The sequence below is a fragment of the Rissa tridactyla genome, chromosome 1, assembly GCF_028500815.1.
Source record: "Rissa tridactyla isolate bRisTri1 chromosome 1, bRisTri1.patW.cur.20221130, whole genome shotgun sequence".
In the NCBI taxonomy this organism is placed as follows: Eukaryota; Metazoa; Chordata; class Aves; order Charadriiformes; family Laridae; genus Rissa; species Rissa tridactyla.
In genome coordinates this window covers 134,444,258-134,468,482 of record NC_071466.1, presented here as the reverse complement: position 1 = coordinate 134,468,482, position 24,225 = coordinate 134,444,258, and the positions used below count along the sequence as shown (strand labels likewise).

The window sequence follows — 24,225 nt, the reverse complement described above, 5'->3', positions numbered from 1 at the left end:
CCTTTGTGACTATGTTCCCTCTGCATCCAATACAGGAGGAAGATTTTCCCTAATCCTCCTTTTGTTGTTAATGAATTTATAGAAACATTTTTTGTTACCCTTAACGGCTGTAGCTAGGTTGAGCTCTAGCTGCGCTTTGGCTCTCCTAATTTTCTCCCTGCATAGCTTTGCTATATGCTTATAGTCTTCATGAGAGACCTGCCCCCTTTTCCAGAGGTCATAGACTCTCCTTTTGTTCTTGAGGTCCAGCCAAAGGTCCCTATTTAGCCACGCCGGTCTCCTTCCCCACCTACTTGTTTTTGGGCACACGGGGACAGCCTCCTCCTGTGCCTTTATACTTCTCTCTTGAAGTATGTCCAGCCTTCCTGGGCTCCTATATCCTTCAGGGCAGCCTCCCAAGGGATTTTGTCCAGCAGTCTTCTGAACAGGTCAAAATTTGCCCTCCGGAAGTCTAAGGTGGCAGTTTTACTAACCCCTCTCCTTGTTTCCCGAAGAATCAGAAATTCGATCATCTCACGATCACTGTGCCCTAGACGGCCACCAACCTTTACTTCCCCCACAAGTTCTTCCCTGTTCACAAGAAGCAGGTCCAGGAGGGCACCTCCCCTTGTTGGCTCACTTACCAGCTGTGTGAGGAAGTTATCTTCCACACATTCCAGGAACCTCCTGGATTGTTCCCTCTCTGCTGTGTTGTATTCCCAGCAGATATCCGGGAGGTTAAAGTCCCCCACAAGAACAACGGCAAGTGACCGCGAGATTTCCCCCAGCTGCTTATAGAAAGCTTCATCCACCTCACTGCTTTGGTTGGGAGGTCTATAGCAGACTCCCACAGCGATATCAGCTTTATTGGCCCTTAACCTAATCCAAACACTCTCCACCCCATCATCAGTATACTTGATTTCCGAGCTCTCACAGCATTCTCTAATATACAGGGCCACTCCTCCGCCTCTCCTTTCCTGTCTGTCCCTCCTGAAGAGCTTGTAGCCATCGATTGTGGCACTCCAGTCGTATGAGGCATCCCACCACGTTTCTGTGATAGCCACTATGTCATAGTTTCCCTGGTGCATCATGGCTTCAAGCTCCCCCTGTTTGTTGCGCATACTGCTTGCATTGGTATAGATGAACTTCAGATGTGCCAACGACTCCAGCACCTTTTTGTGAGTGTGGGCCCCATTTCCCACCAGACCCCTCTCAGGTGCTTCCATGATTTCTAAACGTCTGTCCCTTCTCTCAAATGAAATGGCAGAGTGAGAGTCCTCGCTAGTCAACCATCCTTCAAGCCCTGGCATGCCTCCCTTGGGTTTATTCCGGACAGGCCCAGTTATCTCCCCTTCCCCCCTCATATCTAGTTTAAAGCCCTGTCAATGAGCCTTGCTAACTCCTGCCCCAAAATTCTTTTCCCCTTCTGGGACAGGTGCATCCCATCTGCCAGCAGCAGGTCAGGTGACTCATATAGCAGCCTGTGGTCAAAAAACCCAAAGCCCTGCTGATAACACCAGTCCCGGATCCAGGAGTTGCCCTTTTGCCTCTTCCTGTTAATTTCCTCATTCATGATTGCCACTGAAGGGATAGAGGAGAAAACAACTTGTGTTCCTGATCCCTTAAGCCACTGCCCCAAGGCTCTAAAATCTCTTTAAATCGATTTTGGGCTCCTCCTACCCACTTCATCACTACCCACCTGAAATACTAAGAGGGGGTAGTAGTCAGAGGAGTTTACTAGGGCTGGAAGTTTGTCCAACACATCCCTGACCCGTGCCCCAGGGAGGCAGCAGACGTCCCTGTGAAGTGGGTCAGGACGGCATATTGGCCCCTCCGCCCCCCTCAGTAGAGAGTCACCCACAACAACGACCCATCTGCTTTTCCTTTTGGAGCCAGTGGTGATGCTGGGTCCATGGCGACTTGGTCTTTCTGACATTTGTGGCCTGGGTGTATCATCCTCCTCTCCAACAGCCAGTTCCTCCTGCAGGACTCCATACCTGTTCTGCAAGGGCAACTGGGAAGGTGGGAGGGGCCGAGAGGGGATTCTCCTGCTTCCCCGAGCAGGGACCTGTTTCCATTCCCCCTCTTCTCTGCGATCCCCTCCTACTGCCTCGTGACGTGAGGGGAGCGAGTCCTCTGACCTGTGTGGGGCCTCACCCTCTTCCCTCTCTCTCAGGGAGGGGGTCCACCAGTCACTCTCCCTCTCACGTTCCCTGACACTCCTCAACCTCTCCACTTCCTCCTTCAGCTCAGCCACCAGAACGAGCAGATCATCTACCTGTTCACACCTGACACAGGTGTTGTCTCCGCTGCCCTCCATCGCGAGTGCCAGGCTCCGGCACTCTCTGCAGCCCGAGGCCTGGACGCCCATATGTTTGCGCGGGGCCTCTGTCTGGGTGCTCACAGTTTTCTAACAGCAGCCTTTGACCGGGTAGCAACCACGGCTGGATCTCTACGCACAAGTGAGACCTTGTGAGTCGACGGTCAGTTGGGGTGAGCACTGGTTGCTCTGTGGCCAGGCACTAGTCCCTGCCCTCCCGGAGGCTTCTTATAAGCTGGTGGCTTGATCGATCGGGGGAGGTGCTGTCTCGGCTCCCAGGCTCCCTCAGCAGCCGGCCCAGCAGCTGTCAGCCCTCAGCACAGGCCGAGGGCTTTTGCCGGCTTCCAAAAGCCCCCCAAAGAGCTTTTTGTCGGCCCTTTTCGCTGCAGATCCCTTCCCCAGCGCAGTCTTACCTGCCCTGCAGCTGGCCCCTGCAGCAGTTTGCCGGGTGTGGTGGCGCACACCTGTCGTCCCAGTACGTGGGAGGCTGAGCCCGCCGGATCGCTGGGCCCCGGGTTCTGGGCTGCAGTTCAGCCATACTAAGCTGGTGTCAGTGCTACAGCCGGCATCACGGCGGCAGTGGGCGCCTTCGGTGGATGAAGGGCAAGCTGTGGGATGTGCTAAGGGGATGGCCGGGCAGACCCCGATGCGGAGTAGGTTTAGAGGTGTGTGGAATTGGTCCCCCATGTAATATATATGCTCACTGCTGTGGGCATCACTCTGGTCCTGCACGTTTGGTGCCAAGGACCGTAGTGATTAACAGCCAGGAATGAAGTCTCTCCGCATGAAGCCAGAGAACAGGACGCAGACGTCTGGCTTCTCAGTACCTCCTTCCCTTTCTGTATCGCCACAGTCGTCTGCTCCATGGCCAGAGCCAGAGGGAATCCAGATGTTGGGGCTGCTGTTCCTTCTATGCCATTCCCGACGGAGAGGTGATGCATCTGATTGGAGGTGGAGTACAGACAACCTCCCCATTTAATGTGCTGGGTGTTTTATTTGTCTCCTAAATAACCGCCAGGAGAATGCACCGTGGGACCGGTGCAGTTCGGGTTTTGACCCCTGGGTGGCACCAGTAACTGCTGACAGAGCGGGATTTTCTGCCGCCCCGTCCCCGCGTCTCCCCTCACGTTCCCGGCCGGCACCTGGCTCCTGCCAAGCGTGCGGAGGAGTTTCAGCCCCGGCTCAGCAGGAACCCGCCACCCCACTGAGATGCGGCACCTCACTGAGATGCTCCCACAGCTGAGTCCCAGGCGCGCTGCCTACCCCTACCCCAGCGGTTGTTCCTGGTAATCCAGTCACACCCAGATTCCCAAAACCCTCTGCCCCCGTGGCAAACCCAAAACCCCCGGGGGGCATGAGGTCCCCCAGCCAGGTGGGGGATGTATGTTCACCTGCCACCTCACCACCATTGGTTAATTAGGAACCACCTCCCGACCCTTTCCCCAAAAGTGACTGTGGGAGGCTTTTCCTTCATCTGCCTGTAAACCGCCTCCTCCTCAGGGAACGCGACGTTCAGGCATACCCTGGTCTAATTCCCAAAACCCACTGCCCTCCAAAGAAAACAAGGTGTCTGGGCCACTACACCTGACTCTAATCTGCAGACGTGGCTGGCTTCTCAGAAGTAGGCTGAGAAAACCAGCATAGAGGCGGTCCTTCCCACTCCCAGATCCACAAAATCCTCGGAGAAAAGAAGAAAAATAACCACTTCACTGCATCATGAAGTAAATAAGCTTGGGGGGCACCGGAGGCCAGTTATCCCAGGGTCAATGGAAAGGAGGGGTGGACGCATCACATCTGAGGATTCTTCGTGTGTGTAGATGAAACAGCCATGGCTCAAACAGGGATGCATCCAATTTATACCTGTTTGTCCTCGTTTCTCACCCGCAAAAGACAACCTCAGGCCTCCACCTCCTTCAGCTCTCCGCTCCCTTCAGCATGGAGCCATAGGGCTCTGGGTTTGTGGAGAACCACAGTTGGGAGAGCAAGGCCACAAAGGGTGATCACAGAGAACAAAGCAATGTGGAGAGGGTGAGGAGCGCTGACATGCAATTTCTACATTTGAATCTGTTGGGAACATTGTGGGAGTCACAAGCTTGCAAACCACAACCCCAGCTCTCTAGGACATGGGTTTATCAAGACCACAAACCTCCAGGAGGATGCAACCCAGGAATTACCTGGAGCCAAACGCATGGACGGTCTCCCCACCTGACCTGTCCTGGCAGGCAGTGGGGTCTATGGCTTAAAAGGGTTAGGCAGGCAACAGGAAGTGAGCTGTTCCCACTCCCAGCAAGAGACATCCCAGATGAGGCATGGGATGGCCAGGATGAGAAAGTCTGGAGAAGTTTCAGAAGGGATTGTTGGGACACCCATTGTTTCGTAGCATGTAGCATCTAGTCTGTCCCACCCACTGCAACCCTTGCTGCTTGCTGCAAGACAAGAGGGCTGCCCTGACTTGCCCACTCTTCTTTTTCTCCCGTGCCGGAGAATGGCAAAAGAGAGTGGGAGTCCCCAGGGGAAGCTGATGCTCAGGTATATTTTCACAGTTTACCAAGGACGGGAGCTGAGAAATCCTTAATGGAGTGTGAGGGATAGGTCCAGTCCGGGGTGCTCCAGCTCATGCTGTAACTGTGGGGAGAGGGAGATGCTGTCTGGCGTGCAAGTGGACTGTGCAACACCACAGTCTCCACCTGTTGATCCAGAGTCTCCCGCTTCGCACCCGCATACAGTTTTCCTTATGCCTTTCCTGAACTGTCTTCTTCAGAGAAACACTGAGCTGGGTGACATCCCACTAGCCTCCTTCTTCCCAGCATGATGAGGCAGGAGTACCACCAGGGATCCTAGCCCATTGCCATTTTGTCTCTTTGCCTGTCACCAGGTAGAGCTCCAGGCACAGGGTCCGACAGTTCCTATGAGGAGGGAAAGGTGCTGCCAGCAGCGCTGGGCATGGTGGAGACCTCTGTCATTTGTTGCCTGGGTTCCTTTCACTCTTGCCACTCTCCCGGCTGCGCATCCCTGCGCCGAGTTTGCCCCATTCAGGAGAAGCCATGTGGCTGTCCCCCTGGGCAGAGACACCCGAGGGCGCTGTGGGGAGGACGGCAGTGGCTGGAGTCCCGTGAGCCTGTGAGCAGAGCAGTAGAGCGGTGTCACTGGTGGGGCACGAGTGAATGAAATCGCACTGTACAGCTGCAGCACCAGGCTGAGACAACCAAGGGTCCCCAGCTGGGTCCCAGGGAGAAATCATCTCTGGAGGAACCTGGGCTACTGCCTGTCAGCAAGGAAAGTGGAGAGAGAAGCCACCCTAGCCCCAGTCCTCAGCGCCTCTTCTCCCTCATGCCTCCCCCTTTGGGCCACACTCTTCAAAGGCATTTACCTTCATCTCCTACTCCTCTCCCCAGCTCTGCTGAGCCAAGGCTGGAGGGAGCCCTGCAGACCCCCACCCCCACACCAAGTGACTCCTCATATACCTATAAAAAAAGAATGAGCCATGGCTGGGGGACAGAGGGAAAATGCCTGGGGAAATGCAAGGGACCTCTGTATGTCCCGCATAGCTCATGTCTCCAGCTCTCGAGGTTTCCAGAAGCAGGAGGGGAACTCTCAGCATTTCTCTGCCTTGCACGCACTCAGACTCCCATGCAACCTCAGCATGGTCCTCTCCATGCAACCCCCCTTCTCCCCTCCCCGCGCACACACCCACCGCCCCCCATCTCTGCAGGGTTTATAGTTTCCTGTGACTGTGTGTGTCCTTCCCCACTGTTCCCAGCCAGCCAATCCTTTCTCACCTTTCATGTCCTGCCCAACCCCAATATGTCTAATATGTCTCACCCTCCTCACCCAGGGCTTCCTCTTCCCATGTCTCTGGGCAGCGACAAAAGGCAGGTCCCTGAAAGGACAGGGGCTTTTCCCGCATGGCTCCCTGCTGGTTCTTTGTGGCCATGCTGGCCCCTATGGGTAAGTGATCTCAAGTCACCCCTGAGCACCTACAGCGATTCCACTGCTGCTGTCCCAGCTGCATCCCCGCTTGCTGGCAGAGCTCCATTCCCCAAAGCTCCCAGTGCTGAGGATGGGCACTGAATGCCGTGGGCAGGAATCCCTGAATCTCCTGCAAGGGCTATCTATTTTTTCTTCTGTGCTCAGCCCCCACATGGTTCATGTTTTGGACACAAACTGCCCAGGAATGTTTCTTGCCTCTTGGAGAGAGACTGGAAAGTCCCCTGCTGATCAGAAGAGCTGTCCCATCCCTTCCACTGCTCCTTAATCTGTCCTGTTCCTTCCCACCCTCTTCTGTACCAATGCGTAGTGCCCAGTTAATGTTTTTCCATTTTTTCCTCTTCCTCAGTGTTCCTCCTTTTCTCTTCCAGCACTGTCTCTTGAACAGTCCCCAGACACAGTGATACGACAAGGCCAGTCCGTGAGTCTGAGCTGTTCCAAGAAGAAACCCTCCAACACAGAAATATACTGGTACAAGCTTCCTTTAGGGAAGGACTCCAGGCTGATCCTGTTGGTTTCTGCATTAGTAGGTGGTAAAGCAGATGTGGAGGAGGATCTCCGCAGCCGTTTGAAGAGCAGTGGGATACAAGGAGACGCGATGACCATCTCGATCGAGCATGCCTTTCTGAATGACTCTGGCACGTATTACTGTGCTGAGAGTGAAACACAGTGGGTAGGCTGCTGAGGGAGCTGAGCGCAAACCTGCTCCTGCACAAAGGGGACCTGCTTTCCTCCTCGTCAGAGCTGCACAAGGCGGGATGCTCCCTTTCCACTCATGAGCTCCTCTGCTTCCTAGCCTGCCCTTCATGCTCTTCTTAGACTCTGTGAGTTTATTTGTCCTGCTTTCTCTCCATGCCACCCCACTCCTCCTTGCCTCTCTCTCCGTTTAGCTCTCATTTCCATTATAGCCACTTCCCTCAATGCTTCTTCCCCTCTCTGACTCCTTTCCTACCCCCGACTTCTTTCTGTCTCTCCTCAGTCTGCACTCTGCAGACCTCCTCTCATTTAACTCCAGGCAGCCCTGGAGTTCATCATTCTCACCGTCACACAGAAAGGATGTTTGCATGAGAGGTTCTTGGTGCACCTTTAGATAAAGGGAAGGCCGGGCACGTGGCGTAAGAGCTGTGAACCGAGCGGGAGCTGCCCACGTCCTGCTCCGTTACAACGACCTGCCTGAGGTTATCCTGTGGCTGAGGAGAAAAGAAGACTGTGGAAAGAAGGCTGGGAAAAGCAGCCAGGAAAGGGGGTCCTGGCCTGCCTTCTTCCTGCCCCTCCTGGTCCCAGGATGAAAGGTGTTCTGGGTAGGGATAGCATGGGGCAGCTGAGACCTCCATGCCTCTCTGTCCTTTGTGATGTCCTGGAACATTCCCAACTCTGCTGCAGAGAGTAAGAGAAACAAAGTGCAGTGGGATTCATAGTTCCCTGCAGGAGAGCAGCGGGAAGCTGCAGGTACAGTTTTGCTCTTCAGAGAACGGGATGGGGGAAGAGTTTCACTGCAAAGCCCGTGAGAGCCCTCAGCAGGCAGAATGCTTGGGCTGTTGTGGTGTCTTTCCTGGTCCTGCCTCCCACTGATATTAATTGCTGTGCTCAGAGTACCGCAGAGAGAAAAAGCAGCCTCACACAGTCAGGGGAAAAAGTAATAAAAAGAAGAAAGAGCTATGGCTGGGGGAGAGAGGGAAAATGCCTGGGGAAGTGCAAGGGACCTGTGTGTGTCCTGCATAGCTCATGTCTCCAGCTCTTGAGGACTTCAGAAGGAGAAAGGGAACTCTCAGCATTTCTCTGCCTTGCACGCACTCAGACTCCCATGCAACCTCAGCATGGTCCTCTCCATGCAAATCCTCTTCTCCCCTCCCCACGCACACACCCACCGCCCCCCATCTCTGCAGGGTTTATAGTTTCCTGTGACTGTGCGTGTCCTTCCCCACTGTTCCCAGCCAGCCAATCCTTTCTCACCTTTCATGTCCTGCCCAACCCCAATATGTCTAATATGTCTCACCCTCCTCACCCAGGGCTTCCTCTTCCCATGTCTCTGGGCAGCGACAAAAGGCAGGTCCCTGAAAGGACAGGGGCTTTTCCCGCATGGCTCCCTGCTGGTTCTTTGTGGCCATGCTGGCCCCTATGGGTAAGTGATCTCAAGTCACCCCTCAGCACCTACAGCGATTCCACTGCTGCTGTCCCAGCTGCATCCCTGCTTGCTGGCAGAGCTCCATTCCCCAAAGCTTCCAGTGCTGAGGATGGGCACTGAATGCCGTGGGCAGGAATCCCTGAATCTCCTGCAAGGGCTGTCTATTTTTTCTTCTGTGCTCAGCCCCCACATGGTTCATGTTTTGGACACAAACTGCCCAGGAATGTTTCTTGCCTCTTGGAGAGAGATTGGAAACTCCCCTGCTGATCGGAAGAGCTGTCCCATCCCTTCCACTGCTCCTTAATCTGTCCTGTTCCTTCCCACCCTCTTCTCTACAAACCCACAGTGTCCAGTTAAAGCTTTTCCATTTTTTCTCATCCTCAGTGCTCTTCCTTTTCCCTTCCAGTGCTGGCTCTGGAACAGTCCCCAGACACAGTGACACGAGAAGGCCAGTCTGTGAGTCTGAGCTGTTCCAAGAAGAAATCCGACAGCACTGCTATATACTGGTACAAGCTTCCTTTGGGGAAGGACTCCAGGCTAATCCTCGTAGTTTCTGCATTAGTCGGTGGTAAAGCAGATGTGGAGGAGGATCTCCGCAGCCGTTTGAAGAGCAGTGGGATACAAGGAGACGCGATGACCATCTCGATCGAGCATGCCTTTCTGAATGACTCTGGCACGTATTACTGTGCTGAGAGTGAAACACAGTGGGTAGGCTGCTGAGGGAGCTGAGCGCAAACCTGCTCCTGCACAAAGGGGACCTGCTTTCCTCCTCGTCAGAGCTGCACAAGGCGGGATGATCCCTTTCCACTCCTTACCTCCTCTGCTTCCTAGCCTGCCCTTCATCCTCTTCTCAGACTCTGTGAATTTATTCGTCCTGCTTTCTTTCCATGCCACCCCACTCCTCCTTGCCTCTCTCTCCGTTTAGCTCTCATTTCCATTATAGCCACTTCCCTCAACCCTTCTTCCCCTCTCTGCCTCCCTTTCTCTCCCCACCTTCTTCTTTCTGTCTCTCCTCAATCTGCACTCTGCAGACCTCCTCTCATTTAACTCCAGGCAGCCCTGGAGTTCATCATTCTCACCGTCACACAGAAAGGATGTTTGCATGAGATGTTCTTGGTGCACCTTTAGATAAAGGCAAGGCCGGGCACGTGCCGTAAGAGCCGGTACCGAGCGGGAGCTGCCCACGTCCTGCTCCGTTATAACGACCTGCCTGAGGTTATCCTGTGGCCAGGGGGAATGTGCAGCACAGCACAGGCCTGAAGGCCATGTTGCAGGTGCAGCACAGCCCAGGCGGGCGCGTGCTCGGGTTCACTGTTTTGTGCATCACTGACTCCTCCATCTACAGTGGTCTCTGGGTCAGGATCACTGCCTTCCACCCCCTGATCCTCACACAGTTTACCTTTCCCAAGGATATATCTAAATTCCAGATTACGTTAGCAAGCTGTGCAGCTAACAGAAGGTTTCCTGATGGGTTAGAGTGGTATCTCTGTCTTAACACACACCGGTGCGCAGCACAGGCCATCATGGGGCTCTCCAGCAGGTTCCCACACTGCATCTTCCCATGCTGACAGACGGGTTTCTCCAGCCCTAAGCACAGGGCCCAAGAGAGCAGGCGTGCCGCGTTTGACATCTCTAACTCCTCGCATCCCATGTGCCCTGCAGGGCTCCCAATGCCCTGCCCTGCCGCCTGCGCACCCCAGGGAACACCATGGGAAATGGAGACCCTTCCCATGGACACATCAAGCCCAGCCTCCTCTCAGCTGGAGTGCTGGGGGTATTGTGGGGTATTGTGGGGTTTCTTCCTGTTGCCTGCACAGTTTAGCCCACCCTCTTGGTTCTTTTCTCCCTTTTCTTTTGAGGAAGCTGGGGTCATTCCTGAATCTTCTACAGGCATTTTTGTGCTAATGAATGCAGTGGGATTTGCTTGGACCTGGAACAGAGGGAGTGGGAGCTGCTGGCATTGCTGCACCCTTCTGCATGGACACAGGGGTACATCTTCTCTGCAAAGCCCATGACAGCCTTGAGCAGCCAGATCCCTTGCTCTCTTGTATGGGCTGTCCTTGCACTGCCGTGCATTGCTGGGCCCACAGCATGGCAGGGACGTGCAGAAGCTCTGTCAGGCCTCTGACACACAGAGAGGGTGTCAGTGTGGACACAAAGCAAGTCAGATCTTGCCAGCAGTGATTTCTCACAGCGTTGGGCTGGTGAACAGGCTGTTCCCCAAGCAGAGAAGAAGACAGGATTTTCTCCAGCTCTGCCCATCCTCGTCCTGCTGCTCCTTTGCAGAATGCTCCAGAAAAAAGGCTGCTGGAGAGAAGACTCAGCTGAGGGGCACACAACAAACATGCATCCCTACGCTCTCTTTCTCTTCCCTTCGTTTGGTGCCTCCTTGTGCACCCCTGTGCCGTGCACGCACTCAGGCTGCCACACAGCCCCATCCTGCTCCTGTGATCACCCCTGTCCCCCACCTCTGCCTATACACACACACAGACACAGCAGGAAGTGCGTGGAGCAGGGTGGATGCACCTCATGCCTGCATGCAGGTCTCATTCCCTGCTGTTCCCAACTGCCTCCTCACACTTCAGGCTCTCTCTCACCGCCCTGCCCACCCGCAGAGAGACACGTGTCTCTTCCTCTCCCAGCCTCTCGTCTTGGCACGTCTCTGTGCCTGTGCTGCCACACCGGGCAGGGTGCTGGAAGGAGGTGGCCTTTCCCCATGGTTCTCCTCTGGTTCCTTGTGGCTGTCCTGGTCCCTGTGGGTAAGTGATCTTCTCTTCTGCTTGAAGAGCTGCCCTGGAGCTGCTGCTGCTGCCTCAGCCGTGTGCCCAGTTGTTGTCAGTGCCCCATTCCCCAAGGCTTCCTGGGGGAGGATGGGCAATGAATGAGGTGAGCTTTTCCTCAACCTCTAAACTCAGAAAACTCTACACATCTACAAAGGTGTTTTTTCTATCCCAGTTTAATACTTCAATTGAGAGTACTGAAGCCATTATTTGTCATAACAAATTTGCCGTTATCTGGAAGGTGGTTTATGTTTTTTTTTTTCTGTGTGTGTCTCTCAGAGAAATGGGACACTGTCCCATAGAGCTTGCTGACATCCTTATGCCGACCCATGCCATGTCTTAATTCTAGGATGTGTTTTCATGTCTCCTTCAGTGTGTTTCACTCCTCGCATCTCTTCCCTTCTCTTTGCAGGCCAGGCCCTTCAGCAGTCGCCAGACACAGTTTTCCGAGTGGGAGACTCTGTGGTTCTGAACTGTTCCCAAAAGGACAATGCATACTCTGCCATGTCCTGGTACAAGTTGCCCATGGGAAGGATGCCACTCTGCAGTTGGTTGTATATTCGGTGGAAGGTGGCAGGGCAGAGATTGAGAAGGAATTCAGAAATCACTTTTTAGTAATGGGACTAAGGGCTACCGCTTATCTGTGGCGATAGATTACGCCCTACTCAATGACTCTGGCACATATTTCTGTGCTGAGGGAGGCCCACAGTGACTCAAAATGCGGAGCAGCATAGCACAAACCTTTCCATGCAACGAGGGATGTGCCCCCAGCACACACACAGAGCCCTGTGTTTGACAGTAGATCATTTTGTCTTGGTTCACCCAGCCCTTTCCTTCTCCATCTGCTGGAAAGCCAAGCCAAATGGAGTTAAATCTGGCAAGGGATTCGAGGTCTCCTGGGATTGCTCACACTGTGGTTTCCTAGAGTACAGGTTCCTCGCTGGTAACCCAGGGCTCGACACACTGCTGTACACGAGGGGCTCTGAGTTGCAGAGTACTGGCAGGACCATGCCACTGAGGACTTCTATGTGTGCATTGGTCCCTTGGCCCCAGCAGTCTCCAGGGAATGGGTACGCTGTTGTGTTCGCTGTTGTGTGCCATGGTCCTTGGGTCATGCCACTACCCTGTGACCTGAACATTCAGATGTATGCCATATAGCCCAAGTCTCAACGGTATTCAGGATGGAGCGCAGCCCTGTAGGTGAGGAGCCCCAGGCCACAAGGTGCTCTGTGGCAATAACCCACCATACCCTTGGCTCTGCTAGCCTGAATGGAGGTGTCAGGGCCAGGAGGGGGATCATTCCTCCACCGGGCTTGATGAGAATGCAGGGGAGCATTAGGTGCAGCCTCTCGTTCCCTGGAGGGAGCTGAGGATGAGTTAGAGACAGAGTCTTCTTGGAGCTCCCCATGAAAAGACTGAAAAGCGATGGGCACAATCTGTGATGGGGAAATTCTGCTGAGGCAGAGGGACAAATTCTTTGCCAGAGGAGTGTGGCAGCCCAGGGACAAGGCCACAAGGCCTTTCACTCGAAGGAGAAGTTTGCATTTAGGGAGACTTTCCCACCTGCCCTGGTCCATGCCCTGAGAGACCTGCTCCAATTTTAGAGACAAACCTTACCTGAGTGCAGGGCAGACTGGAAACCCTTGGATACCACCCCCCACCCCCCAAGCGCTTCCGTCAGCCTTTGGTGTGTTCCCCAGTGCCCTACGTCTTTCAAGAAAAATGGGGGAATATTTGGGTGAGAGGGTCTTTGTGGTACTCACGTAGACTGCTGGTTTCCCATTAAAGTCCTGCCAGGAAAGAGAAATGTGTGTTAATGATGTCTGGTGATGGGAAGAAAGGGATAGAAAGTTCCTCTCTGTGGAAGGAAGGTGCCCTCTGTCCCTTTTCCCTAAGCAGACTGTTTCACTGCTCAGGTGTCCCAGGTGAAGACCTTTGCTGAAACCAGTTTTGGGCTTCTTAAAAAGCCCTGTGACTTCAAAGAGATTCTAGTGGGGTCTCATCACACAGGATTCCAGCCTTAGATGAGGTCCCCAGGATTTGTCCAAGATGAGTGTCCTCAAGGCTTGACTTTCATCCAGTGCTCCTCACTCCATCACACGGAAGAGCTCAGCTGCCTTTCAGCCCTTGAGGCTGCACTCCACTCTACCTGGACGTCTCTGGACCAGTCCAACCCAGCCTGACTGTCCTCACCCCCACTTCCTTTTGTCCCTTGGTCCGGATGGGGTGGGTGGCCTCTCTGTGTGTCTTGAGTCAGGAGGTGGGAGCAAGGCCTGGGGTCTGTCTCAAATACCTGCCACTTATATCCTGTCACGTTGACCACAATCCTGCTGTTGAACCTGCCTTTGCCCTGGGAAGACAAATGGCTGTCAGCCTTTGCCCAGCGTGAAGCAGGGGCCACTCTATGCTGCTGCCCAGGGCCAGGGCTCATCTCTGTGCCCAAACCTCTGCCCACTCAGGTCCAGCCTGGGAAGTGACTGCTCTGCAGTAACTCATGTCACCAGGTTATAAGGCACAGATAGCTTTCCCAGAGACGGAGAGGCCATAATCCATGTGGGGATTAATCCCGTAACCCCCCTGGGAACTAATCCCATAATTCTTTTTTGATTAATCCGATTATCTCAATGAAAAGAATTCCGTAATGCCATTGAGCAGTAATATCATAGCCCCCCCGAGGTTAGTCCCATCACCTCAGTGAGGATTAATCCTGTAATCCCAAATGGCATAAACTCTGAAATCCCATTTGGGATTATTCCCAAACCACATATGGGAATTAAGCAGGAAATTGCAATGCGATTATACCCATAACTGGATTCTACTTATGTCCTAATCCCAGTGGGCAAGAATCCCATCATCCCCACCAAGAGACAGAAGCCAGAAATAATCCCCAGAGAGAGACCATCCACATTTTTCCTGAAGGAAGAATCACAGGGCTGCAAATGGGGTGGGTGAGGATGCCTAAACCTATTTGTTCACTTTGGTATGGAAGATATGAGGGATTAATTTTTGTGCCCACAGCCTCACTGGCATCCAGACGCCCAGCCCCATAGCCCCAACCAAACCGTGGATTTCATCTAAGGGGTTCCAGTGGACTCAGGAGAGAGCTCGCCAAGAGCACTTATGTGTCCCAGGGCTTTTGAAGCAGAAGATGTTCCTTTGCCCGTTCCCGTCATCCTCTCCCCATGCCCGGACACCCAGAGCACAGGCTTTTTATTTGACTTGCTTGGATATTTCTGGAATGTGGATACACCAGCTAGGGCTTCACTGTGTCTCAAACTTGCCCTGCCCCAGGTCGAGTTCTCAACTTTGGGTCCAGCCCAGCCCTGAGAAGAGGGGAGAGTGTGGTCCTCAAGGAGACCTCCCTCTCCACCTACCTGGTCCTTCTGTGTCTATGGTCTGTATCCCCCACAACAGGTTCATTACTCTTTGCACATTCCCTAGAGACTCACCCTAGACCCCCCCAGCATTGCCCTGGGCTGGGAGCGTTTTAACCTGGGCTTGTTGGAGAGGCCTTGGCCCCCCTTCATGACCCCATCCAGAGCTGTCGGCATGGTGGGAGAAAGGGGTAAGTTAGGTTGCTTCTCGGCATGAGGAGAATGTGAAATCTGGGTTCCCAGCACACGGGAAACTCTGAAGAGTAACACAGGGAACAAAGCAGGTGTCTCACCACCACCTCCCACCCCCAATCCCAGGAATGCGGAGGGACCGCAGCTGCATGCTGGCTGCCCATGGCCACCTTTTTGTTCTGCCATTGTGCTGAAAGCTTTTGAACTCCACCCATGGAAGCTCTTGCCATGGAATGGTAAGGGTGGTAGATGGGGATGGAGGTGGAGGGGTATGGCTGTGGGAGTGTGTGTGCTCCCTGCTTTCCTACGGCATGGGGGATCTTGACCTTTCCCCAGACCCACTCTCGGAATGACATGAACACACAGAGCCAGTCCCCAGGGATCCATGGAACCAAGATTTGACTGTCCCTATGAGCATCAAGAACACTGGACATTTGGAAGTGGATGCGATCCGTGGGGGGGAAAGAAAGTCTCCTGTTTGACCAGAAATAACCCACAAGGAGGAGGCAGGCATTAGATGTTACCTTGTTCTATGTCCTTGAGGGGGAATTCCTGAAGAGCTTCTTCCTACTACCCTCACCCCCAAATAATCATTCTCACGGGGAAGTTTTCTTGGCACGGTCATTGGATCTCTACTCCTAGTCTAATGCCAAGGGTAGGTTTTTCTCCCTTCAGATCTCTCTTTGGAGGAGAAAGTTGCATTTCACAGAATCACAGAATCACAGAATCTTCAGAGTTGGAAGGGACCTCTAGAGATCGTCTAGTCCAACTCCCCTGCTAGAGCAGGATTACCTAAAGCACATCCCTCAGGGCTGCATCCAGGCGGGTCTTGAAAATCTCCAGAGAAGGGGACTCCACAACCTCCCTGGGCAGCCTGTTCCAGTGCTCCGTCACCCTCACCGTAAAGAAGTTTTTCCGTGTATTTGAACGGAACTTCCTATGTTCTAGCTTGTGCCCATTGCCCCTCGTCCTGTCACTGGGAACCATTGAAAAAAGCCTGGCTCCATCCTCCTTAAACCCACACTTTAGGTACTTGTAAACATTAATCAGGTCCCCCCTCAACCTTCTCTTCTCCAGGTTAAAGAGTCCCAGCTCTTTCAGCCTTTCCTCATAAGGGAGGTGCTCCAGTCCCATAATCATCTTGGTTGCCCTTCGCTGGACTCGCTCCAGTAGTTCCCTGGAGGAACTCCTCTCTGTCAAGCTACAAGCCATGCCAAGAGCGTTATGTCAGCAGCCTGCTTGGTGCCTGGGGCCATGGCATGGACAGCATAGGGCTGAGCAGAGACAACACGACGCTGTGGCTTGTGGGGTCAGGGCCTGTGAAGTTCCAGGGCGTCTGGAATGGCGTGTCAGCTGTGGGACAGCGAAGCAGAACCCGTGCCCCATATCTCTGTGTCCTTTGCATAATACTTCTTTTCTGGAGATCTCAGCTGATGCCACAGGAAGAAAGGGAAAACCCCCAGCATCCCCCCTGCCCTGCCTCAAACCCAGGCTCCCATCCAGCCCCATCATGTTCCTGTGATTGCACGCATAATCACACACACACACACACATAGCAAGACATCTGTGCAGGATTCATACCACCCATTGCTGTGTGTGAGCGTTCTCTCCCACTGATCCCAGCCAGCCATCTCCTTTCTCACATTTCAGGTGCTCTCCCACTGCCTTGCCCACCCCCACTGTCATGCCTATCTTCCTTCCTCAGCATTTCCTCCACACACGTCTCTGTGCCTGTGCTGCCTGTGCTGCCACCATGGGCAGATTTCCATCGCTGACTGCTCCTTTCTTCTGATTTCCTCCCCATTTCAAATATTGACATTTGCTGTCAGCTGTTTCTCCTGGTCTTTCATAGACAGATGAGAAACTTGCCCATAGCTTTTAAACTCATCCCATCTCTTACCCCTGCTAGATTTTGTGGGTTTTTTTCATCCCCTTCCTCCTCACACCATTTCACCTTCTGCCTAGACTCCCCCTACTTTTTTCTTTTGTTTTTCTTTTCTCCCGGCAGTGTGGGCCCTTCAACAGCCTGCTGATGCAGTCATCCGAGAGGGAGGAGCTGTGACTCTCAGCTGTTTCCAGATGGGAACCACATGCCCCTACATGCCATGGTAGGAGTAGGCTCAAAGAAAGGATGCCATACTGCAGCTGGTACCATACTGCAGTGTGTGGAGTGGAAGGGGAAAAGGCAGAGTTTGAGGACGAATTTCAGAATGCCTTCAAGAGTTGTGGGAGTATGCGATATTGCATGTCCTTTTCAATAGATTTTGCCTCAGTGAATGATTCTGGCAGCTATGACTGCGCTAGGATACACCTTGATTCAGATGCTGAGGCAGCTGAGCACAAATCTCTTTGTACGTGCAGGCTTCTCTCTGTTTCTATAGACAGCAGGGTAGACAGTGATGAGACAGGGTTACTTCCCAAGGCAGATGAGAGTCTGAATGTCTGGGATGTGCATCAGGTATTGTCTCTGTGGAGAAGGTAGGACCTTGCAGGGTGCTCAAGGCCAGCTGCGCTTCCTGCAAGCACCCAGAACCACTGGAAAAGCTGAGGACGGTTTGTGGAGGGAAAGAACCTCTAGATGTGCATGAGGCAGGGAAACAGAGCTGATGCTGGGGGGAAAGATGGAATGCACCTCATCAGAGACACACTGAATTTCTGTGCTGCCTATGTGTGTGCTGATATTGCCAGTACATCATCTGTGCATCATAATGCTTTCTCCCTTTCCCTTTTGTCTTAAGCACCACGTGAATGAGGAAAGTGTTAGCCACCTTGGAGAGGCAGACAACGATCCCCACTTTTCTAGAGGGAAATGGGAGGAAAACTTCAATGTTAAGCATATCAGAGACTGCAGAGACACCTACACACCCTATTCAGCTCGGGCTGTCTTTCTCTGTACCGTGCAGCTGTGTCATACCTGCAGAGCTGTAGCATGCCCATGCATGAAGCCCTTCCCAGTAACGCAGACTGCAGTCTCCCAAGCACAAAGCCAGGTGGCCCCAAGAATGAGGTGTCTCAGAAGTCTGATATATCAGGGTAAAGTCTCCCACTTATAGCCATACGCCCACAGAAAGAATAGACCCCTGTGTGCGCTCAGAGTCCAGAGATCTGTTCACACCAGCTGTGTGGGGACAGGCTTGCTCACTAATGGCATTATTGCTCCTCTGCCAGATTTTATCTTTCCTTCTCTGTCACTTTTTTTTTCTTTGCTCTTTTTGGTCCTTTTTTTTGATCTTATGAGGTTTTGCTCCCTTCTTCTGCATGAGGCAGGAGTACCACCAGGGATCCTAGCCCATTGCCATTTCTTCTCTTTGCCTGTCACCAGGTAGAGCTCCAGGCACAGGCTCCGACAGTTCCTATGAGGAGGGAAAGGTGCTGCCAGCAGCGCTGGGCATGGTGGAGACCTCTGTCATTTGTTGCCTGGGTTCCTTTCACTCTTGCCACTCTCCCGGCTGCGCATCCCTGCGCCGAGTTTGCCCCATTCAGGAGAGGCCATGTGGCTGTCCCCCTGGGCAGAGACACCCGAGGGCGCTGTGGGGAGGACGGCAGTGGCTGGAGTCCCGTGAGCCTGTGAGCAGAGCAGTAGAGCGGTGTCACTGGTGGAGCACGAGTGAATGAAATCGCACTGTACGGCTGCAGCACCAGGCTGAGACAACCAAGGGTCCCCAGCTGGGTCCCAGGGAGAAACAATCTCTGGAGGAACCTGGGCTACTGCCTGTCAGCAAGGAAAGTGAAGGGAGAAGCCACCCTAGCCCCAGTCCTCAGCGCCTCTTCTCCCTCATGCCTCCCCCTTTGGGCCACACTCTTCAAAGGCATTTACCTTCCTCTCCTACTCCTCTCCCCAGGTCTGCTGAGCCAAGGCTGGAGGGAGCCCTGCAGACGCCCACCCCCACCTCCACACAGAGTGACCCCTCATATACCTATAAAAAAAGAACGACCCATGGCTGGGGGAGAGAGGGAAAATGCCTCGGGAAATGCAAGGGACCTCTGTGTGTCCTGCATAGCTCATGTCTCCAGCTCTCGAGAACTTCAGAAGGAGAAAGGGAACTCTCAGCATTTCTCTGCCTTGCACGCACTCAGACTCCCATGCAACCTCAGCACGGTCCTCTCCATGCAACCCCCCTTCTCCCCTGCCCACACACACCCACCGCCCCCCATCTCTGCAGGGTTTACAGTTTCCTGTGACTGTGCGTGTCCTTCCCCACTGTTCCCAGCCAGCCAATCCTTTCTCGACTTTCATGTCCTGCCCAACCCCAATATGTCTAATATGTCTCACCCTCCTCACCCAGGGCTTCCTCTTCCCATGTCTCTGGGCAGCGACAAAAGGCAGGTCCCTGAAAGGACAGGGGCTTTTCCCGCATGGCTCCCTGCTGGTTCTTTGTGGCCATGCTGGCCCCTATGGGTAAGTGATCTCAAGTCACCCCTGAGCACCTACAGCGATTCCACTGCTGCTGTCCCAGCTGCATCCCTGCTTGCTGGCAGAGCTCCATTCCCCAAAGCTCCCAGTGCTGAGGATGGGCACTGAATGCCGTGGGCAGGAATCCCTGAATCTCCTGCAAGGGCTGTCTATTTTTTCTTCTGTGCTCAGCCCCCACATGGTTCATGTTTTGGACACAAACTGCCCAGGAATGTTTCTTGCCTCTTGGAGAGAGATTGGAAACTCCCCTGCTGATCGGAAGAGCTGTCCCATCCCTTCCACTGCTCCTTAATCTGTCCTGTTCCTTCCCACCCTCTTCTGTACCAATGCGTAGTGCCCAGTTAATGTTTTTCCATTTTTTCCTCTTCCTCAGTGTTCCTCCTTTTCTCTTCCAGCACTGGCTCTGGAACAGTCCCCAGACACAGTGATACGACAAGGCCAGTCCGTGAGTCTGAGCTGTTCCAAGAAGAAACCCTTCAACAGAGAAATATACTGGTACAAGGTTCCTTTGGGGAAGGACTCCAGGCTGATCCTGGTGGTTTCTGCATTTGAAGGTGGTAAAGCAGATGTGGAGGAGGATCTCCGCAGCCGTTTGAAGAGCAGTGGGATACAAGGAGACACGATGACCATCTCGATCGAGCATGCCTTTCTGAATGACTCTGGCACGTATTACTGTGCTGAGAGTGAAACACAGTGGGTAGGCTGCTGAGGGAGCTGAGCGCAAACCTGCTCCTGCACAAAGGGGACCTGCTTTCCTCCTCGTCAGAGCTGCACAAGGCAGGATGATCCCTTTCCACTCCTTACCTCCTCTGCTTCCTAGCCTGCCCTTCATCCTCTTCTCAGACTCTGTGAATTTATTCGTCCTGCTTTCTCTCCATGCCACCCCACTCCTCCTTGCCTCTCTCTCCGTTTAGCTCTCATTTCCATTATAGCCACTTCCCTCAACCCTTCTTCCCCTCTCTGCCTCCCTTTCTCTCCCCACCTTCTTCTTTCTGTCTCTCCTCAGTCTGCACTCTGCAGACCTCCTCTCATTTAACTCCAGGCAGCCCTGGAGTTCATCATTCTCACCGTCACACAGAAAGGATGTTTGCATGAGATGTTCTTGGTGCACCTTTAGATAAAGGCAAGGCCGGGCACGTGGCGTAAGAGCCGGTACCGAGCGGGAGCTGCCCACGTCCTGCTCCGTTACAACGACCTGCCTGAGGTTACCCTGTGGCCAGGGGGAATGTGCAGCACAGCACAGGCCTGAAGGCCATGTTGCGGGTGCAGCACAGCCCAGGCGGGCGCGTGCTCGGGTTCACTGTTTTGTGCATCACTGACTCCTCCATCTACAGTGGTCTCTGGGTCAGGATCACTGCCTTCCACCCCCTGATCCTCACACAGTTTACCTTTCCCAAGGATATATCTAAATTCCAGATTACGTTAGCAAGCTGTGCAGCTAACAGAAGGTTTCCTGATGGGTTAGAGTGGTATCTCTGTCTTAACACACACCGGTGCGCAGCACAGGCCATCATGGGGCTCTCCAGCAGGTTCCCACACTGCATCTTCCCATGCTGACAGACGGGTTTCTCCAGCCCTAAGCACAAGGCCCAAGAGAGCAGGCGTGCCGCGTTTGACATCTCTAACTCCTCGCATCCCATGTGCCCTGCAGGGCTCCCAATGCCCTGCCCTGCCACCTGCGCACCCCAGGGAACACCATGGGAAATGGAGACCCTTCCCATGGACACATCAAGCCCAGCCTCCTCTCAGCTGGAGTGCTGGGGGTATTGTGGGGTATTGTGGGGTTTCTTCCTGTTGCCTGCACAGTTTAGCCCACCCTCTTGGTTCTTTTCTCCCTTTTCTTTTGAGGACGCTGGGGTCATTCCTGAATCTCCTGCATAAGTTTTTGTGGCAATGATTGCATTGGGATACACTCAGACCTGGAACAGAGGGTGTGGGAGGTGCTAGCATTGCTGCACCCTTCTGCATGGACACAGGGGTACATCTTCTCTGCAAAGCCCATGACAGCCTTGAGCAGCCAGATCCCTTGCTCTCTTGTATGGGCCGTCCTTGCACTGCCGTGCATTGCTGGGCCCACAGCATGGGCAGAGACGTGCAGAAGCTCTGTCAGGCCTCTGACACACAGAGAGGGTGTCAGTGTGGACACACTGTGAGCCCCACTTCCTGCCAGCAGTGATTTCTCACAGCATTGGGCTGCTGAACAGGCTGTGCCCCATGTAGAGAAGAAGACAGGATTTTCTTCAGCTCTGCCCGTCCTCATCCTCCTGCTCCTTTGCAGAATGCTCCAGAAAAGAGAGTGTCATCTCTTCTCTGGCATGGAGAAGGTAAGTCTGTACCAGCCTATCCCACGGTGAATAGCCTTCTCCTCACAAACTGCTCTGTGGTGCGGTTTCCCAAGAGAACTCTTGGGAGTCCCGGTCCCAGTGCAGAGCCAAAGGCAGCCTTTTCTCTCCTTGAGATGTCTCTTTGGAGGAAGAGAGGAACAGTTACAGAACTCCTCTCTGGCATACTACAGTAGACAGCAGGGTGAGAGGTCAGCAGCCTTTCCCATACCTGGGCAACATGACGAGCAGCACTGGGATAAGCAGAGAAGATTCCACAATACCAGCTCGAGTCCTGAACTTTGGGCTCAGCCCTGCCCTGAGATGCGGGGAGAGTGAGGTCCTCAAGGAGACCTCCCTCTCCACCTACCTGGTCCTTCTGTGTCTATGGTCTGTATCCCCCACAACAGGTTCATTACTCTTTGCACATTCCCTAGAGGATCACCACAGCCTGACTCACCACTGCCCTGGGCTGGGTGCATTTTCACCTGGGCTTGTTGGAGAGGCCTTGGCCCCACTTCATGACCCCATGCAGTGCTTTCAGTCTGGTTGGAGGAAGGGTCAACATTGTTTGTTTCTCGGCATGAGGAGAATGTGAAATCTGTGTTCCCAGCACATGGAAAACTCTGAAGAGTAACACAGGGAGCAAAGCAGGCATCTCACCACCACCTCCCACCCCCAGTCCCAGGAGTGAGGAGGGACCGCAGCTGCATGCTGGCTGCCCATGGCCACCTTTCTTGTTCCACCATTGTGCTGAAAGCTGTTGGACTCCACCCATGGAAGCTCTTGCCATGGAATGGTAAGGGTGGTAGATGGGGATGGAGGTGGAGGGGTATGGGTGTGGGAGTGTGTGTGCTCCCTGCTTCCCTAGGGCATGGGGATTCTCGACCTTTCCCCAGACCCACTCTCGGAATGACATGAACACACAGAGCCAGTCCCCAGGGATCCATGGAACCAAGATTTGACTGTCCCTATGAGCATCAAGAACACTGGACATTTGGAAGTGGATGTGATCCGTGTGAGGGAAAGTAAGTCTCCCGTTTGACCAGAAATAACCCACAAGGAGGAGGCAGGCATTAGATGTTACCTTGTTCTATGTCCTTGAGGGGGAATTCCTGAAGAGCTTCTTCCTACTACCCTCACTCCCAAATAATCATTCTCACGGGGAAGTTTTCTTGGCACGGCCATTGGATCTCTACTCCTAGTCTAATGCCAAGGGTAGGTTTTTCTCCCTTCAGATCTCTCTTTGGAGGAGAAAGGTGCTTTTGTGCAACTCCTCTCTGTCAAGCTACAAGCCACGCCAAGAGCGTTATGTCAGCAGCCTGCTCGGTGCCTGGGGCCATGGCATGGACAGCATAGGGCTGAGCAGAGACAACACCACGCTGTGGCTTGTGGGGTCAGGGCCTGTGAAGTTCCAGGGCGTCTGGAATGGCGTGTCAGCTGTGGGACAGCGAAGCAGAGCCCGTGCCCCATATCTCTGTGTCCTTTGCGTAATACTTCTTTTCTGGAGATCTCAGCTGATGCCACAGGAAGAAAGGGAAAACCCCCAGCATCCCCCCTGCCCTGCCTCAAACCCAGGCTCCCATCCAGCCCCATCGTGTTCCTGTGATTGCACGCATAATCACACACACACACACATAGCAAGACATCTGTGCAGGATTCATACCACCCATTGCTGTGTGTGAGTGTTCTCTCCCACTGATCCCAGCCAGCCATCTCCTTTCTCACATTTCAGGTGCTCTCCCACTGCCTTGCCCACCCCCACTGTCATGCCTATCTTCCTTCCTCAGCATTTCCTCCACACACGTCTCTGTGCCTGTGCTGCCTGTGCTGCCACCATGGGCAGATTTCCATCGCTGACTGCTCCTTTCTTCTGACTTCCTCCCCATTTCAAATATTGACATTTGCTGTCAGCTGTTTCTCCTGGTCTTTCATAGACAGATGAGAAACTTGCCCATAGCTTTTAAACTCATCCCATCTCTTACCCCTGCTAGATTTTGTGGGTTTTTTTCATCCCCTTCCTCCTCACACCATTTCACCTTCTGCCTAGACTCCCCCTACTTTTTTCTTTTGTTTTTCTTTTCTCCCGGCAGTGTGGGCCCTTCAACAGCCTGCTGATGCAGTCATCCGAGAGGGAGGAGCTGTGACTCTCAGCTGTTTCCAGATGGGAACCACATGCCCCTACATGCCATGGTAGGAGTAGGCTCAAAGAAAGGATGCCATACTGCAGCTGGTACCATACTGCAGTGTGTGGAGTGGAAGGGGAAAAGGCAGAGTTTGAGGACGAGTTTCAGAATGCCTTCAAGAGTTGTGGGAGTATGCGATATTGCGTGTCCTTTTCAATAGATTTTGCCTCAGTGAATGATTCTGGCAGCTATGACTGCGCTAGGATACACCTTGATTCAGATGCTGAGGCAGCTGAGCACAAATCTCTCTGTACGTGCAGCCTTCTCTCTGTTTCTATAGACAGCAGGGTAGACAGTGATGAGACAGGGTTACTTCCCAAGGCAGATGAGAGTCTGAATGTCTGGGATGTGCATCAGGTATTGTCTCTGTGGAGAAGGTAGGACCTTGCAGAGTGCTCAAGGCCAGCTGCGCTTCCTGCAAGCACCCAGAACCACTGGAAAAGCTGAGGACATTTTGTGGAGGGAAAGAACCTCTAGATGTGCATGAGGCAGGGAAACAGAGCTGATGCTGGGGGGAAAGATGGAATGCACCTCATCAGAGACACAC

At 53.5% G+C, this 24,225-nt stretch overlaps 4 gene segments (V, D, J or C); all 4 read left to right on the top strand.

Annotated features, from left to right (window-relative positions):
- The first annotated feature begins 6,155 nt into the window (after positions 1–6,155).
- On the top strand, positions 6,156–6,971 carry LOC128907039 (T cell receptor beta variable 14-like). The segment is given in 2 exon segments: positions 6,156–6,247; positions 6,658–6,971. Coding segments are annotated over 2 exon segments (357 nt in total).
- A 1,345-nt stretch (positions 6,972–8,316) lies between these two features.
- Positions 8,317–9,131, top strand: LOC128906997 (T cell receptor beta variable 14-like). The segment is given in 2 exon segments: positions 8,317–8,408; positions 8,818–9,131. Coding segments are annotated over 2 exon segments (357 nt in total).
- Positions 9,132–11,127: 1,996 nt separating this feature from the next.
- On the top strand, positions 11,128–11,903 carry LOC128906955 (T-cell receptor beta chain V region PHDS203-like). The segment is given in 2 exon segments: positions 11,128–11,170; positions 11,604–11,903. Coding segments are annotated over 2 exon segments (343 nt in total).
- Positions 11,904–19,064: 7,161 nt separating this feature from the next.
- On the top strand, positions 19,065–23,639 carry LOC128906905 (T cell receptor beta variable 14-like). The segment is given in 4 exon segments: positions 19,065–19,156; positions 19,567–19,864; positions 20,823–20,934; positions 23,586–23,639. Coding segments are annotated over 4 exon segments (507 nt in total).
- The last annotated feature ends 586 nt before the right edge of the window (positions 23,640–24,225 follow it).